A 14,380-nucleotide genomic window follows, 5' to 3' on the forward strand; every position below is an offset into this window, starting at 1 on the left:
TTTGAGAGCAATGAATATGGCTGTAGCACACTGGTCCACCCTCATTCCTACCAGCATTGCCAGTCCATGCAAAAGTCCCTGTTGCCTGACATTCAACCTCTCAGAAAAATATGTAAAGTTAGAACTGCTTGGCTCTGATTTAGAGAGGTGACAGCTATGAGGATGCACTATGATCACATGCTCCCACATAGCACTAACCAAAGTTCTTCCCTCAGTGCTTTCTATATTAGGCCCATCACTTCTGTCTGAGCTAGAATGTCTCTCTTGCAAATGTAAGGCCTGCATACATGCAGTTATGAAGGCCAAAAATGAATGACATGCTGGTTTCTTATCTGCTTGGGGTTCAAGATGGTCCTCCAGACTGTCAGCTAGGATCACCTTGTTCACCCAGCTCATCTATCATAGGTAGGTGTAGCTCTGTTTGACTCACCAGCTTATGTCAAGCTTGGATTGGGCCTTGGGGACTCTTCCCTCCAGCCCAGTCCACCTCCAAAAGTAAGTAATGCAGCCAGGAAGTACTAGAAACTCAGGTGATGTCTATAAGTGAGACGGGCAATACTCATTTTCCTCTTGCCCTGCAGCCCCTGGTGCCAAAGTGGAACTGGACAGAGTAGAGTCCTCAGCTGTGTCAGGGCCCTGCCTTAGTAGAGGTGTCCCCAGGGGCTTGGGGGTGGCTTTTAAACAGGTTCTGACAGGGCCATGGTCCTGCAAAGGTGAATGGGAGCCTGAAGGGCAATCACTGTATTTGTTTATCTTGGTGATCAAAGCAACAAAAGCACAACAAAAGGTCAAAGTCTGTTGCTGTGGGAGATGGATTTTTGAAGTCTCCTCCAGTCCTCGCAGTGCCCAGCCAAGACAGCCCTGTCTGCTTGTCACATTGAGTTACTTATTATATTTATATGCTCCAGATCTAAGCATGCCCTAACTTGGGAGGAATTCTGATCCATTTCACAACTGACGATACCAAACCCTAGAAACCAACACCTGCAAGCTCTGGGGAAGTTCTGAGATAAATGCAAAGTCTATAACTCCCTGCAATATTGCAGACTCCAGGTTCAGCCTAAAGTAAGAACAGAACCAAAAAGCCCAAATACAAGTCATCAAGTTTCTGGGGAAGTCCCTATCCAGACCATAATTCCACATCTTCTGGCAGAGATCTAAATGATTCCAGCTCAGCAGTGCCCAGAACCAGACACCTACCCACAGATCCCACCCAACCTCTGGGGAAGTTCCTGTCCAGACTGGGACTCAGGGGCATGTGTCCATTCATGCAATGGCCAAAACTAAAACTTCTACATCCAAACAGCCCCAATCTTTGATCCACACATTTTAGACTGGACCCAGCAGATTCTGCCAGGTGCAGGGACAGGCCCGCTGCTTCTAAAGGCTGGATTCAATATAGTCATGAGCCTTTTCTTTGTTTGAGCTGAGATAACCAGGAACACTTTCACCTAGGATAGCCAAAAAAGACCAAGTAAAGATTCCCCCACTACATCTCTCAAACCTGCAGTATAACTTGCACTGATTCCACTGGTGAAGTTCCGATTGGCCTGATTCCTTTCAATCACTGACTGTGCCTCTGATCTTCCACATTATTACCAGGATGGAAAGCAGAAGGGTAGGAATACCAGCCAAAACACTGGACACAGAGTATACTGCAGCACAGCAGGAAGTGAACCCTCACTGGTTATAGTGTATGATCTGCTGACAGGGAAGCTGGGTTCTGTTCCTGTCTCTGCCCCAGACTGGCTGTGTGTCCTTGAGCAAGTCACTTCCAGTAGAACAAATTCTTCCTTTTACCATTTGGAGCCAAGCTGGAGGATATGTGGTACATTAACTCAAAGAGAGGTAGTTAGCCTTGTTAGTCTGAAGTCAAGCAGAAGCCAGGATAGATTTGCACATTGTAGACAAACTGCAACAGAGATATGTAAGCTTTTGTAAGCAGCAGCTTGCTTCATCAGATGCTGATTAACTCAAGAGCCATCTTACCTAGTGCAAAGCAACATAGGTCAGCCTGGGCACCTGAACATCCTAATGCTTTGCAAGCATGGATTTCAGAGTGTGTTGCAAAATGAAAAAAAATGTGAGCCTCAGTGTATAGATGAGGAAACAGAGGCACAGAAATGGAGACTTAGTGCCTGAAGATCATATAGTGAATCAGTGATAGAGTTAAGAAAAGAACCCAGAAGTCCTAGTTTCCAGCCCTCTGGGCAGGCCAGTGGCACACAATTGCCCCACATGAAGCAACATGCATCCCAGAGTAAGCATAACAACATGATATAGTCTACTTTCTTTCTACTGTTATGACAGCTAGGTAAGAACCTGGGCTGCTGCTCAGCACCCTGTGGCTTGCTCTCACCATAGCACAATCCAGGACAGGATACAGCCCGGATCAGGGAAGGGAAGGTGCTAATAAATGAATGTTCACTGCTTCGCTGCCTCTGGTCCCTACAGATGTATGATCAGCACCTGTGAGAGCCGGGCTTCCCCATTAATGTGCAACAGTGTGTTTCTCAGTAGGTTGCCATTGATTCCATTTGTGTTTGTTATCCCAGGCAGCACAATGGTGTTTACACAGGCACACAGAGTGGCACAGCTCTGTTGCTAACAACAAAAGGATCCCACAACTCAACTCTTCCGCAAAACACCTGCAGCTGTAGGGAAGACAAGACACTCAGCTGGAGAACAGAAAAGCTGTGGGGGAGAAAAGCAGCACCCCCTCCCCCCCATCAAAACAGAGGTTAGTGCCATTGTTTGACTTGGCTGATGATTGCTTGCCAAGCATCTGTTTAGGCCAAAATGGACTAATCTGGGTTATGAAGTCAGACACATAAATCTATAGTACTTATATGGGTGGACTGAATGTTGATGCCTCTGAAAATCAGAGCACTTATTCAGGTGTCAAACTATGGATTTAGGCACCCAAGTTTAAGTAATCAAGCTGGAAATTATTGGTTTAAGTTTCCATCTAAGCGTGTGCTAAAGCTGCAGTACCACTAACAGAGCTGTTGTCATACGGTTGTTATTTGTCACCTATCCCAACAAATCTCCTAAATATCTGCACACTGTAAGAATCTGTGCTGTGCTCTCCTATACCTGTGCAGCTTAGTGGCTAGAGAACTGGATGAGGACTCAGGATACATGCGTTCCTCTACTTTCTCTCCAGGTTGACAAAACTGGGCAAAGCACTCCTCCGCTCTGTGCCTCAGTTTCCCCACCTGTAAAGTGACACTAACCTCCTTTGTAAAGGGGTTTGAAATCTGCCCATGAAAACAACCTTAGATAAGAACTGAGGGTTTCACTGTGGTTGTAGGAGACACTACAGTGAGCTGTCTAAGGTGTACCTCTCTTACTAGGTTGTGCTGCAGAGTAGTGGTACTTTAGCTTAGCAGACATAAGACTGAAGAAAAAGCCACAATTTTTTTTTCCTAAACCCAACGCCCAGTTAGTAGTTGGATTCCCCCATGGTGCTGCTTACATTTTGTTCACTTGTCCACAATCATTGGTGTGAGCAGGCTTTTTGTTTAAACAACTGTTTAGAAGATGGCAATACAGGCATTTTCTGAAAATGATGCAAAGGGATGAGTATGCACACCACAAACACTTCCTCCTCTCTTTGTTTACCCCTCCAGTCCAGAAGGGAAGACAGTACCATTTGACGATGGCTGCAAACAATGTGTAAGAAGTAGCTAACGTAATGCTTTCATGCAACCATAAGCAGCTACATCATATTTCTGTAAGATGCTCACTGGAAAAATGAAAATGTGTCAGAAGCAAAGGCTACCCATGGATATACAAAAACTTTAAAAAATGTTCTTTTCCTGAGATGACCTCTGTACCCTAAGTCATTAACTCAGCTCTAGTTTCTTTGCTATGTATGCAATGTGTCAGTTTCCCTTTATGTAGAATGCTTTCATGGTAAGTCTGTGCAACGGAGCTATTAAGGTTACTAGAGAAACAGATCTTGCAGTGAGTTCTGCACACAGGAGTCAGCCTCTGTTTAAGTCCTATTGGAATCAAGGCTATGAATTTCCTGGGTTTTGTGCATTTAATTTACTAATTTTCTTGGGTTTTAAGGAAATCAGTAAAAATGTGGGGAGGGGGAAAGCCTCAACCCTAGTGGCTGACCACAGGTTCAAATGAAAGTCGAATAAAATAAAAAGTGGTTGAACTTGGTGTCCTAGTGGAAGTGACTAGATAAGCCACATACATGAACTCTGTATGCTACTCTCACCCCCTTCCAACCCTTCAAATAGCAAATTTTTCACACTTGATAAAGATGTGCACTAGTTTTAAGCAAATAGCACAAAACCACACCAAAGCAATCCATAAGGTATAGACAGTGAGTGTAGCTTAAATAAGGTTTACCAGAAAATTAGGGTTATGTATGTAACCTGGGTACACTGAGGGTATGCCCTCCCAGCCAATTAGAAAGGAAGTGGTGACAGGCTAGGGTGCTGAGGGAGGGGCATCACAGCCCTACATGAGGATCCCTCGTTTCCCTATAGAGACAACCCCATGAGTGTACACTTAACTATATACGGTTTTATTATTATAAATATAATTAAAACATTTACATGCCAGAACAAATTGAATACCTGATAGCACAAAATTCTAATATTATAAAAGCCTTAATCTCTCTGTCTGTCTGTCCATAACACTTTATTCGCGCTCTAATTGGCTGACAAACTGGAGCTGGCCTTGCCCCCCCCTTGCTCCTTGGAGGTAACAGTGGCGGCGGCATGGGAGGGAGCAGGGTCAGAGAGCCGCGGGGCTGGGGAGAGGACACCAGTGCTGGCCTTGGCCTGCCCCTCCCCACTTTCATCATCACCACCTGCAGAGCCCAGGTGGTGGCAATGAGGGGAGGAGCGGGCCTGAGGCAGGGAGGGAGGAACAGACGTCCGCAGTGGTGGTGGCGGTAGGGGAAGGGGAGGAGTGGGCATCAGGGATCCAGGCCTGATGCTGGGGGGCGGGGAGCGAGCCCAAGCAGGGGGAGAAACCAGCCCGCTACGGTGGTGGGGAGAGCAGCGGGCCCAGCCCAACATGCAGTGGGGAGAGGGGAGGAGTGGGCCTCCTCCCCAACTTGGGCCCAGGCCCAGGCCCACTCCTCCCCCGCCAGTGCTGACCCACTCCTCCTGTCCCCCCGCTGCCACTTGGTCAGCCCAGGCCCACTGCTCCCCTCCAACACCATGGTGGCCTGGCTTCCCACAACCCTTGGGCCTGGTCCTCCCCGATATCAGGCCTGGGCCCACTCCTCCCCTCCCCTAGCCACTGCAGTGGGGAGGAGGGAGCAGGTCTGGACCCCAAGCAGCAGGAGGGAAGGAGGGAGCCAGCTTGGACAGAGGAGGGGGCGTGGGGCTCCATCCCCGCCCACTCCCCCACCCGCTTTATTCTTGACAGGCAGTTGGCTAGTAACTTTCATAATCTCCAAGTCAAGAAAAGAGTTACCCAACCCAATGAATCCAATAATATTCACCCCAGTGGGTAAAACCCAGTACTTAAAATATATATGCAAAACTGGCCCAAAGATTTCCTCAAGCTCTCAAACCCATCAACATCACAGTTAACAACACTAAAATAATAAGAACAATATTATTTATAAAATATAAAGTACAACCTAAACTTGGAACCTTAATGACATAGGAGTCTAATTATGAATTCATTCCCCAAGCCTGGAAAACAGGGGTCCCCTCACCCACTTCCAACAGGGTCTTGGGACCCACCCACTGGGAAGGGTCTTCCCTCCAGCTCTAGCGATGCCACTCCTAATACCTCCCCTCCTTTTCAGGTACTCCAATAACTTATAGCCCTCCTGATGGCCTGGCTCATCCCAGCGTGATGCTCCTCACCAGGGTCTCTTCTCCCACACTGTCTCCAGACTCCCCTTATGGCCAGGTACTCCAGCCTGGGCACCCAAGCCTTGCAATGTCACCTGCTTTGGTCCTCACGGCCCTCTGCAGATTTGCTTGCACTGCTCTATACCCAGCTCTGCACACTGAGGGCTAGCGGCTTCACCATTGAGAGTTGCTGGGCTCCCAACCACCTGCCTCACACCAGGGTAGCCTTCCCTGTTGTCCATGCCCTGCTCAGCACTGGGGCTCTTGCAGCTCACTGGGGCTCAATGTGGGGCTCTGGCCTTCTGGGCTCACACCAGGTGGCTAACCTGAGCAGCCTTTTGCTGCTCACCGCTCATGGATCTTGCCCAGGTCCTGTGCACAGTGGTTGCCAGCCACTTGCTGAGATCTGCAACCTCAAGCCACCTTGCTGCACTCCAATGGCTGCTTTTTGCAGCAGGTCCCTGCGCTGTGACAAGCCCAAGGGTATCACAACCTCCCAGGGCTGCTCTGTGCAGCGGGTCCCTGCACCATGATGAGCCTGAGGGTCTCATACCCTCCCAGGGCTCTTCAGGAGCTCGGGGCTATTCCCCACTGGGGCAGCTCATCCCCAGCTTTCCTCACTCCGACCTTCCTTCTTCAACTTTCCCATCGCTTCGTCCCCTGTGCAGGCATACTGCACAGTTCAGGGGCTCCACCCCCCGAAGTTCGCTGGACCTGGCAGAGCGCAGTCTTGAACCAGGTCATAGTTGCTCCTTGCCCCCCGCCCTTTGGGGAAAGGGCACAGCCTTGCTTACCCTGGCTTACTTCTGATTGGTAGATGGGCTCCACCAATCAGAATTGCAGAATCTCGAGGCCAGGACTCATCCAAAGCTCAAATGTTAAGTAAACTAAGGACCTGAGTAGAACACGCTGAAACTGAGAGATTTGGGTGAAGAGTTAGTGATCCCATTTGTCACGGGATCCTGTTCTATGAAGATCCTCAGCTAGGTAGAATCATCAGTGAAGTTCATGGACCTGCATGAATTACCATATTCCTTCCCCCAGAAAAATCGGCACCGCAGAATTGAGTTATCTGTCTTGAGCAGGAAAGCTGATTTTTCTGCATGGAGTAAAAATACCTCCCTTTGATTCCTGCTCCACCTGGTGGCACCAGTGGCATTTCTATTCAGGCAGATGAGGGAATCAGTTAACCCAATGGCTCGTTTTTCTTCACTCCACATGTGTTAATGATTCTCTCTCCTTTTTAATATTCTTGATGTTCCACTAATCAAACTAACCTTTTCTTCTGCCAATTTTGCTATCTGATAGCTATTCCTGGTCTTGCTCCTTCTATTTCACAGCCTTGCAGACTGTTTTTAGCTCTTTTCAAAACCATAGATCCATCCATAGAGACCAGTCTTTAGCAGCAACTCAGGTTTCAGTTTTTGGGTAAGTAAGAAAGGCAGCATGAGTGAGCTGGTGATTAGTGAGTGCCAGAAGCCAGCTGTGGGCATCAGATTTCATAGATTTCATAGACATTAGGGCTGGAAGGGACCTCGGAAGATCACTGAGTCCAGCCCCCTGCCCCAGGGGCAGGAAGTCAGTTGGGGTCATAGGATCCCAGCAAGATAAACATCCAATTTTCTCTTGAAGGCATTCAGAGTAGGTGCTTGAACCACCTCTGGTGGCAGGGTATTTCAGACCTTGGGAGCTTAGACAGTAAAGAAATTCTTCCTTATGTCCAGCCTGAAACGGTCTTGCAGGACTTTGACCTTGTCATCCCTTGGGGCGCTCTGGTGAACAAACATTCCCCCAGATCCTGGTGAACACCCCTGATAAACTTATAGGTGGCCATCAGATTGCCCCTGAGCCTGCACTTTTCCAGGCTGAAGAGTCCCATGGCTCTCAGCCTGTCGTCATAAGGTCTGTTTTCCTGACCTCTGATCATGCACATGGCTCTCCTCTGGACTCTCTCAAGCTTCTCCACATCATTTTTGAATTGTGGAGCCCAAAACTGGATGCAGTACTCCAGCTGCAGCCTCACCAAGGCCAAGCACAATGAGAGAATGACGTCCCGGGATTTGCTTGAGAAGTATCTATGGATGCAAGCCAGCATTTTGCTCACTTTACTAGCTGCAGCATCATGTTGAAGGCTCACGTTCATCTTGTGGTCAGTCATGACCCCAAATCCCTTCACCCATAGTGCTAGCCAGCATAGCACTGCTAAGCTTATAACGATGCTGCGGGTTTTTCTTCCCAAGGTGGAGAATCTTACATTTTTCGATGTCAAACACCATCAGGTTCTCATCTGCCCATTTCCTGAGCCTGTCAAGGTCAGCCTGGCTTGCCCTCCTGTCCTCAGGATGATGCTTTACCCCAGAGTTTGGTATCATCGGCAAACTTGGCCAGTCCGCCTCTGACTCCAATGTCCACATCATTAATGAACATGTTGAACAATATAGGTCCAAAGACAGAGCCTTGAGGGATCCCACTGTTCACAGGGCACTATGATGACTTCCGTTGACCACCACCCTCTGGGTCCGATCATGGAGCCAATTCTCCAGCCAGCAGATAATGGTGGATCCGAGGCTGCAGTTGTCCAGTTTTGCCAAGAGGTGATCATGGGATAACAGATTGGAGGCTTTTTTGAAGTCAGGATATACAACATCAATCTCCTCTCCCTTGTCCAGGTGATAGGTCACCTGGTCGTAAAAGGAAATAAGATTGGTCAAGCAAGACCTACCCACAACACACCCATGCTGGCTATTCCTCAAGATGTTGCCATCAGCCAGTCCATTGAGAATGGTCTCTTTGATGATTTTTCTAAGACCTTCCCCAGGATAGAGGTCAGGCTGATGGGCCTGTAGTTTGCCAGATCCACTTTCCTCCCTTTCTTGATGATAGGCACCACATTGGCCTTCTTCCAATCTTTAGGCACTACATCAGAGCACCAGGAGTTCTAGAAGATCTGTGCCAGAGGTTGAGCTATGATGCTAGCCGAGGGGTGTAAACTGTCATGGCTGGTTGACTTGAAGGTGTCCGGCCTCTCATGGTGTTCCTTCACAAGTTCAGCATTGATGGAGGGCAAGGAATCTCCCTTACCTGGGCCTCCCTTTCCTGTAATGGGCAGGGGCGTCCCATGGGATTGATGAAAGACTGACGCAAAGTGCCCATTTAATAGGTTGGCTTTTTCCTGGGCATCAGTTTTCAGTTGTCCCTTCTGGTTTAGCAGGGATCCAATGTTGCCCTTGCTTTTCCTCCAGCTCCCCACATATCTGAAAAAGGACTTTTTATTATTCTTGATACTTGTAGCTAGTTGGAGTTCAGTCACAGCCTTGGCTTTCCTTGTTTGCTCCCTACAGGTCTGGACCATTGTGGAATATTCCTCTTTGGAGGTGGATCCCATCCTTCATCCTTTGTAGGTCTTTCTTTTTATCTGCAGGAGGTCCGCTAGTTTCCTGCAGAGCCAAGGGGGCTGCTGTGCCCTTTTGCTGCCTTTCCTCCAAGATGGAATAGCATTAGCTTGTGCATCCAGGATTGCTCCATTGAGGAGCAACCACTCTTCCTGAACTCCCCTCCCCTTTGGGTCATGGTCTCTTAGGGCCTCACCGACAAGCCTCCTGAGCTTGTCAAAGTCAGCTTTCCTGAAGTCAAGGACTTCTGTATTGCTGATTTCTTGCCAGCTTTATGGCAGATGGTGAAGTTGTTCAGCTCTTGACTGCTGTCACCCAACTTTCCATCAATTGTTAGGTCACTGATTAGGTTGTCCCCGGTTGCTAGTACCAGGTCGAGCAGTGCTTTACCTCTTATTGGCCCACAGACTTCTTGAGTCAGATAGATGTCATCACGCACAAGAGGAAGCTGTGCGACCACTCAGATTTAGCCGAGTGCTCTTCCCACAAGATGTCTAGGTAGTTGAAGTCTCCCAAAAACAAAGGTGTTTACTTTTAGGGTGCAGGCTGGTGATTATGCAGCCATAAGTCTGGAAAAATCTTTTTTTCTTCTTTCTATCTTCTATTTGGGGATGCGTGGTATGTGAGAAAATATGGTACTACAATGGAGATTATGGTGCCCTATTCTATAGAGAGAACCAGATGTCACTCTGCAAGGATAACTTAGTCTTTGTTTATCTTTTTTTCTTAGTATACATTACAAAAGGGACTGGAATCTGATATCAGTTATATGGGTGTAACTCTGGAAAGACTCCATTGCACCAAAGGAATGAGTCTGTCCTCACAATGTGTATCTCGATGAGGAGTGTAATGGTTGTGTTACCTTTTCCAAATAGGGAGGAGACTAGCCATGGACTATACTCTGGAGGCCACCCATCATAAGGAGAAACTTCTGAAGACTGTTCATGCCCTCCAAGTGAAATCAGACACGACACTCCAGAAGGCAAGCCCACTTCTGAGCAACCACCGTGGGATGGGCATGGTGACAGAGCACCAAGTCCACCAGCTGGCAGAGAAAGCCAAAGGCATCTGTCATGACTTAGACAACATCAAAAACCTCCTCTATTATCGACAGAATAATCTGGTGCAGCAGATCCCCAACCCCAATGGCAGCAGTTATGGGGGACCAAGTGGAATCCATTGCTCACTGGATGGCTCTATCTACATAACTAGTGAAAATGCACCCTGTGTCCACATCCTTAGTTGCTCAGGCCAAACTCAGCAGCTCCTGCCATGCATAGAATGGGGAAGGGAAAGTGAGGCCTTTTTGCCAGAAGATGTGACAGTGACAAGGTCAGGGATGGTGGCTGTAGCTGACATGTTGAACAGAGCCATCCGTGTCTTCAACCATCACTCCAGGTTCCCCAAAGGAGAATGGATAAAAATTGGGAAGGTCAATTCCCCCAGGGGCATTGGAGTGGACTCAGCAGGAAAGATTCTGGTTACAGACTACACTCAAGGCAAAGTCCACAGCTTTGCACTGGACCATGCCTTCAAGATACTGAGTACTCACACGGTCGCTAACCTTTGTGGACCCCGTTATGTCAGCCTGGGACCTGATGGTGGATTTCTTGTGAGTGAGGAATGCGGTGATGTCAAGCTGTTTAATAACCAGCACAAGATGGTTTACTCTCTTGGCAGCAAATATGGGCATCAATTTGGCAACCCTTCTGGGGTCTGTGCTGACAAAGAAGGTAACATCCTTGTGGCTGATGAGCAGCACCGAACAGTCCACCTGTTCCCCAAAAGTGGTTCTCCCATCTGCCTGGTGTCTGAAGGGCTACGGAAACCAACAGGTCTGACTTGTTCCACTTCTGGACAGCTTTTAGTAGCAGACACTGGGGACAATTGCATCAAAGTCTTTAAATACCGTGTGAGACCTGCCTACAATTCTGATGCTCCTTGGGTGTCCTGTGACAGTCCCAACTTAGCCCCCAGACAGAGGACAGGATAGATGTCACTGTAACCACAAGTAACTCATTTTTTTGTCAGTTATTGTTATGGCCCAGTCACCCTCATTGTGATACCCCATGTTTTTGACTTTCAGTGACTCCTGCTGGTAGAGGCAAGAAATAGAACATATGATTTCTACCTGAGTTACCTAGACTGCGTCGATGGCTTTACAACAACTTAAGAAGTGTTATAGATTACCCAGAATCTTCCCTATACTTCTCTTTGCTGTTGCTTTCCTGCTGAACATAAAGTTTGTGCCTCTCCAGATGCCAGAATGGCTATGTATCTTAAACACATGCTCCCCTTTCAAAGTGACTGTGGTTTCATGTTTATGACATTAAGGAACATGTTGTGTGAATTGAGGATCAAGACTAGGACTGACAGAATATGTTATTGTCCAGAGTGCTTTGTTCACAATAGACTTTATTTGAACAGGGTAACATTTTAAAGATCTCTGCTTATCTGTGGTTCTGATGTTCTTGCCTGGCCATAACTGGTAAGAAACTAGCTATGCACAGAATGAAAGGCTGAGCAACACAGGTAAGGAGAATATCCATAAAATCCAAGGCATTTCATACTAGAGCAACTGAAAAGATTGAGAGACTGAATTCAACATATTTCTGCAGTGCACATCATACGCGCATACGTATACGCACAACTGGAGAATGAGTGCCTCACAATTCAACAGTGAATATGATTCCCAACACAAACATAAAACTGGGAATGAGTACTCTGTACTTTTGTAGTGCAGCTCTCATATGCATACTGCATACACGCATAATCACATGCCTCACACATTAACAGTGAGCATGATACACACAGACAGAACAAGCACCGAGGAACCTCACTTCTGTCAAGAATACTGCAAGTACATGCTCCACAGCTGGCCCTCGGTGCCATATGCCTTCACAGCAAGCATTAGGGAACCCAAAGCTGGGACTCAGCACTTCCACATTGCGTGACACACATTTTCCACCAGCTTGGAATTCAGAGACCTTGCTTCGGGGAACTACACACATAAGCCTTATCAGCAAAGGGCAGTACCATGCAGAATGGGTGTGGGAGAGGAGAGGAAAGGCATCCCACCCATGAGGTGTGGGTAACGGTTCCTTTCAGATACCACCCAGGCTTCCAGCTAAGACCTGTTCCCCCTGAAGCAAACAAGAATCTGCAAATAAGGGGCCTGGTTTGTCCCTAGTGTAACTCAGTTATGGAATTTTACAGGGCCCTGGAATTTGTGCCAAAGAACTGCCTGATCGGAAATAACAACAAACTGCAGTCTTGCTTCTTTCATCCCAACAGATTTTTCCTCCTACCCTGCCAGGGCACCCTCTACAAAAGTGCTGGCCTACCTGGCGTGCTTTGGATCCCAAAAATCCTCTTGTAGAACCATGGCAGGATAAAAGAAGATGACAAAATAGTATGGACAAAATCAGATAGGTGAATGAATGGTTCAGGTGTTGAAGATGAGCTTGTGACTATCCTTTCTCACCCATCTGTTCCTCTTTCCCCCACCATCCAAAACAAACTCCCCGGCTCCAAGATTTGAACTCCAGCATGAAAGACCCATCTGCCGCAAATCTTTTTTCCCCTCTAATTTTAAGATGTCCAAAGCTGTCCAAAATACTGGTGTATGCTCCATACTCCCCAAGCCACATGGCATTCATAAAAAAGGATGTTCTAGTTTGGAGGTCCAGCAAATATTTCATAGATTTCATAGACATTAGGGCTGGAAGGGACCTCGGGAGATCATCGAGTCCAGCCCCCTGCCCAAAGGGCAGGAAGTCAGCTGGGGTCATAGGATCCCAGCAAGATAAGCATCCAATTTACTCTTGAAGGTGTTCAATGTAGGTGCTTGAACCACCTCCGCTGGCAGACTGTTCCAGACCTTGGGGGCTCGGACAGTAAAGAAATTCTTCCTTATGTCCAGCCTGAAACGGTCTTGCAGGAGTTTGTGACCGTTCGACCACGTCATCCCTTGGGGCGCTCTGGTGAACAAATGTTCCCCCAGATCCTGGTGGTCACCCTTGATAAATTTATAGGTGGCCATCAGATCACCCCTGAGCCTATGCTTTTCCAGGCTAAAGAGTCCCATGGCTCTCAGCCTGTCATCGTAAGATCTGTTTTCCTGACCTCTGATCATGCGCGTGGCTCTCCTCTGGACTCTCTCAAGCTTCTCCACATCCTTTTTGAATTGTGGAGCCCAAAACTGGACACAGTACTCCAGCTGCGGCCTCACCAAGGCCGAGTACAAGGGGAGAATGACGTCCCGGGATTTGCTTGAGAAGCATCTATGGATGCAAGCCAGCGTTTTGGTCGCTTTACTAGCCGCAGCATCGCACTGCAGGCTCATGTTCATCTTGTGGTCAATGATGACCCCCCAAGTCTCTTTCTTCTGTAGTGCTAACCAACGTAGCACTGCCGAGCCTATAAGGGTGCTGCAGGTTTTTCCTCCCAAGGTGGAGAACCTTGCATTTTTCAGTGTTAAACACCATGAGGTTCTCGTCTGCCCATTTGCTGAGCTTGTCCAGGTCAGCCTGGATCACCTGCCTATCTTCTGGCGTGGATGCTTTGCCCCAAAGTTTGGTGTCATCAGCGAACTTGGCCAGTCCACTCCTGACTCCAGTGTCCACATCGTTAATGAAGATGTTGAACAGTATGGGTCCGCTAGGTCCCTGGAGAGCCAGGGGGGCTGCTGTGCCTTCTTGCTGCCTTTCCTCCATGTTGGGATAGATTTAGCTTGTGCATTGAGGATGGCTTCCTTGAGAAGCAACCACTCTTCTTGAACTCCCATCTCCCTGGGGTCATGGTCCCTGAGGGCCTGACTGACTAGCCTCTTGAGCTTGTCAAAGTCGGCTTTTCTGAAGTCAAGGACTTCTGTGTTGCTGACTGACTTGCCAGCTTTACAGCGGATGGTGAAGGTGATCAGCTCGTGGTCGCTGTCACCCAGCTTCCCATCAATCACTAGGTCGCCGATTAGGTCGTCCCCCGTAGCCAGTACCAGGTCGAGCAGCGCTTTTCCTCTTGTTGGCCCATAGACTTCTTGAGTCAGGTAGAGGTCATCCATGCATGAGAGAAAGCTTTGCGACCGCTCGGATTTTGCTGAGTGATCTTCCCAGGAGATGTCTGGGTAATTGAAGTCACTGTCCGGGTAATTGA

General features: G+C 48.0%; 1 protein-coding gene across 1 annotated transcript; it reads left to right on the forward strand.

Annotated features, from left to right (window-relative positions):
• Positions 1 to 2,657: 2,657 nt before the first annotated feature.
• Positions 2,658 to 11,294, forward strand: NHLRC4 (NHL repeat containing 4). The gene is made up of 2 exons (XM_090024579.1): positions 2,658 to 2,740; positions 10,105 to 11,294. Exon 2 carries the CDS (start codon positions 10,119 to 10,121, stop codon positions 11,220 to 11,222), a length of 1,104 nt encoding a protein of 367 aa, XP_089880705.1. The 5' UTR covers positions 2,658 to 2,740; positions 10,105 to 10,118; the 3' UTR covers positions 11,223 to 11,294.
• The last annotated feature ends 3,086 nt before the right edge of the window (positions 11,295 to 14,380 follow it).

The sequence above is a fragment of the Crocodylus siamensis genome, chromosome 12, assembly GCF_052110815.1.
Source record: "Crocodylus siamensis isolate JL-2025a chromosome 12, ASM5211081v1, whole genome shotgun sequence".
Classification (NCBI taxonomy): Eukaryota; Metazoa; Chordata; order Crocodylia; family Crocodylidae; genus Crocodylus; species Crocodylus siamensis.

Coding starts and splice junctions, on each gene's coding strand:
- NHLRC4 (XM_090024579.1), top strand. CDS start 10,119: ATGGACTATACTCTGGAGGCCACCCATCATAAGGAGAAACTTCTGAAG.